The 2,927-nt window shown below is 38.8% G+C and overlaps 1 protein-coding gene across 1 annotated transcript; it reads right to left on the bottom strand.

Moving 5' to 3' along the window:
• Positions 1-249: 249 nt before the first annotated feature.
• Positions 250-2,618, bottom strand: LOC126472512 (uncharacterized). The gene is made up of 2 exons (XM_050099940.1): positions 2,550-2,618; positions 250-1,359 (listed from the first exon to the last, which is right to left on the bottom strand). The coding sequence occupies exons 1-2, from the start codon at positions 2,611-2,613 to the stop codon at positions 953-955; spliced, it is 471 nt and encodes a 156-aa protein (XP_049955897.1). The 5' UTR covers positions 2,614-2,618; the 3' UTR covers positions 250-952.
• Between the last annotated feature and the right edge of the window lie 309 nt (positions 2,619-2,927).

The raw sequence follows: 2,927 nt of genomic DNA, 5'->3' as shown, positions 1-2,927 counted from the left end.
CTAGAACTTAGCCATAGAATATATCTACGGATCAGAATAAGAAAAATGTAAACCTAATAAGTGGTTCTTAAATATTGAAGCATTAAAAATCCTTTTGTTTTTCTTTGCAATTCTGCCAAAGCAGATTCGCCGAGGGCACCAGGAAATAACTTAATTTTGTCAACGAATTGCAGCACCCTGTACACTTTTCACGCAACTTAGTGCAATACAAGCTGGGTCTTAAGCGAATTTCACCTTGACAAAAAAACCGTTCTGCTAGCTGGAGTGGGTTTTTAAAATTTTTTTTACCAAATTTCTCTTGTTAGTGTTTTATTGCAATAATACATGTTCATAAACAAAGAATGTTAATTTATAATTAACGAAAATCTGGATCGGTGCAGCGAAAACTACTCAGAAAAGAAAACGAAAAATACACAAAATGCTGATACAAAAAAGAATTAAAGTCTTAAGCAAACATAATTGTGATGGTCCCTTTAGATTTCTTGAAAACGGTGAACAAAATCGGTGATATTAGACAAATCGGATTCAGTTGTGTCGACCTTCAAATCTTCCATCTGCTGCTGTTCTGAATAGTGAGACGCTGTCTGTTGGTCTGAATCAGTCGATATATATGGCGATGAAGAGTGAGAAAAAGGTGCTGTACTGTATGGCGCTGAATTATTTGAAGAAGATGACATCGAAGGTGTCTGGGTCCTTACGTTCATTATTTCTTCTTCTGCAAGTGACACAGCCTGGAAAAGTTGACCTCTGATTCTGTGTTGGTAACTTTCAGACATGTTTTTAGTCAGCTGATACATAGAGATAAAAAAATTGTAAAGAGGGTCATCTTTGATACAGTGTGACTCCAATGCTCTTCTTTCTTCTGCTCTTTGTCTTGCTCTGTCCTCACGCTGTTGCATTGATTGTTTTAGCAGAGCAGAATTACAACGTCTTCCTGTTTTCTTTTCCTTGATTAATTTCTTTGAATAACTGGAGTCGAAGTAGCGGTGTGATGTGCTATGCACTCCGTTCCTATGCTCCTACTAGATACTTTGTTGCTGTCGTAGTTATTAATATCTTGACTTTGCTCATTCGCCTCGTTGTCGAGTGAGTTGTTATCTTCTAATTCCTCGGTTTCCAGTGTATCACTTCTTGCTGATGTTTTAGTTGTAGCTTGCGAGCTGTGATCACTGTCATCACCTAGACTACTATCACGTGGACCAGCTGTCATAAAAGGTTCAAGAAATGACATCTGGTTTTGATATCTCCACGGCTTGATATTCTCAGCAGCAGCTCCGCTTTTCATATATTTCACCTGTCGTCGTCGTGCATCTCGATAGCTGCCTCTCAGCTTCAGCCACGAATTTTTTGTCTCTTCCCCTGCAATAATTAACAACGTATAACTAATAAGGCATTAATGTTGTCCCATATAGATAGACAAACTAAAGATAAGCAATATTAACTTACAGTGTTTGGATAAAGACATATTTTCAATCTACTTTTATCGTTCCACATTAACAATATACTTTCGTTTTGTTTCAGATATTTAGCCTCCGGTGACAGCTACAAAAGTATTGCGTATAACTATCTCTTGGGAGATCGAACTGTATCTAATATTGTAAAAGAAGTAGCTACCGCTGTATGGAAAGAAATGCGACCAAAGTATTTAGCAGAACCTACAACACAGACATGGAAATCAGTCGCTTCACGGTTTGAACATAGATGGCAATTCACACACTGCGTTGGTGCAGTCGATGGAAAACATGTTCTTATTAAAAAACCTGGCAAAAGCGGATCATTGTACTTTAATTATAAACATACATGCTCCATTGTTTTGATGGCGACGTTGACGCAGATTACAAATTTATCACCGTTGATGTTGGCGCAATGGGACGATTCAGCGATGAACATGTATTTGCTAGCAGTGTGTTGGCCAAGAAAATGAGAAAAAACACGTTATTACTTCCCATTCCTGAACTAATACCTACAATTTCTGATCCAATGCCGTATGTGTTTGTGGGAGATGAAGCTTTCCCATTGTCGGAAAACATTATGAGACCATATCGTAAGAGACAGATTACCGACAATTACGAACATCAGGTCTTCAATGCCAGACTTTCTCGAGCACGACAAACTGTGGAATGTGCTTTCGGTATACTATCATCACGTTTCCGTGTGTTCAGGAAACCATTTGAAACCAAAGTCGACACAGTGAAAGATGTTGTGAAAGCAGCCTGCGTTCTGCACAACTATTTACGATCTTCAGTAGTAGCTGCAGATGATTTAAATGACATCGAACCGTTGCCAACAACTCAGTTACTTCGTGTGCAAGGGAACAGGAAGAGGACTTCATCAACTGTCTTCAAAGTGAGGAAAAATTTCACTCAATATTTCAACACTTGCGGAGCAGTTCCATGGCAACATCAGTCAGTTCTGCTTGGTAATTATTGACAATATAGCAACTTCCAATTATTGTACCATTATTGTGCTCCACAGGTTATGTGCTCAAGCGAAGTACACAGTGATATGTATTAACTAAAAAATTGTGAAATAAATATTGCAGTACTTACCGTCTTTCAAATTCAGATTCTTTGCTATATCACTCCAAATCCGGTTCTTGAGTTTGACCTTCATGTAGTCTGCGTGTTTTGTGTCATACAACTCTCTGTGTTCCCTCACTGCCTCTATTAATTTTTCTTCTGCCATGGTGAGAAGTAAACTATTCATCCACTACACAACGTCCACTGCACAACGCCCGCTGCACAGCAGAATAGCCTGTGTACTGCCAGTAGCCGTCAATAATAAACGCGACAAGAATGCAGAGGCTAGCCAGGTGTGCCTTGTGGAAGAGTTCACGTCGTTCGAAAAACATTGTCATGATTGTTGTCTGTCGTTGTCTGAAATACTTTTCAATAAATTAAATATATCAAATCGCCGCACATTTTCAA

This window comes from Schistocerca serialis, chromosome 1 (assembly GCF_023864345.2).
Source record: "Schistocerca serialis cubense isolate TAMUIC-IGC-003099 chromosome 1, iqSchSeri2.2, whole genome shotgun sequence".
In the NCBI taxonomy this organism is placed as follows: domain Eukaryota; kingdom Metazoa; phylum Arthropoda; class Insecta; order Orthoptera; family Acrididae; genus Schistocerca; species Schistocerca serialis.
The sequence above is the reverse complement of the archived record's forward strand: the minus strand, read 5'-3'. Positions and strand labels throughout refer to the sequence as shown.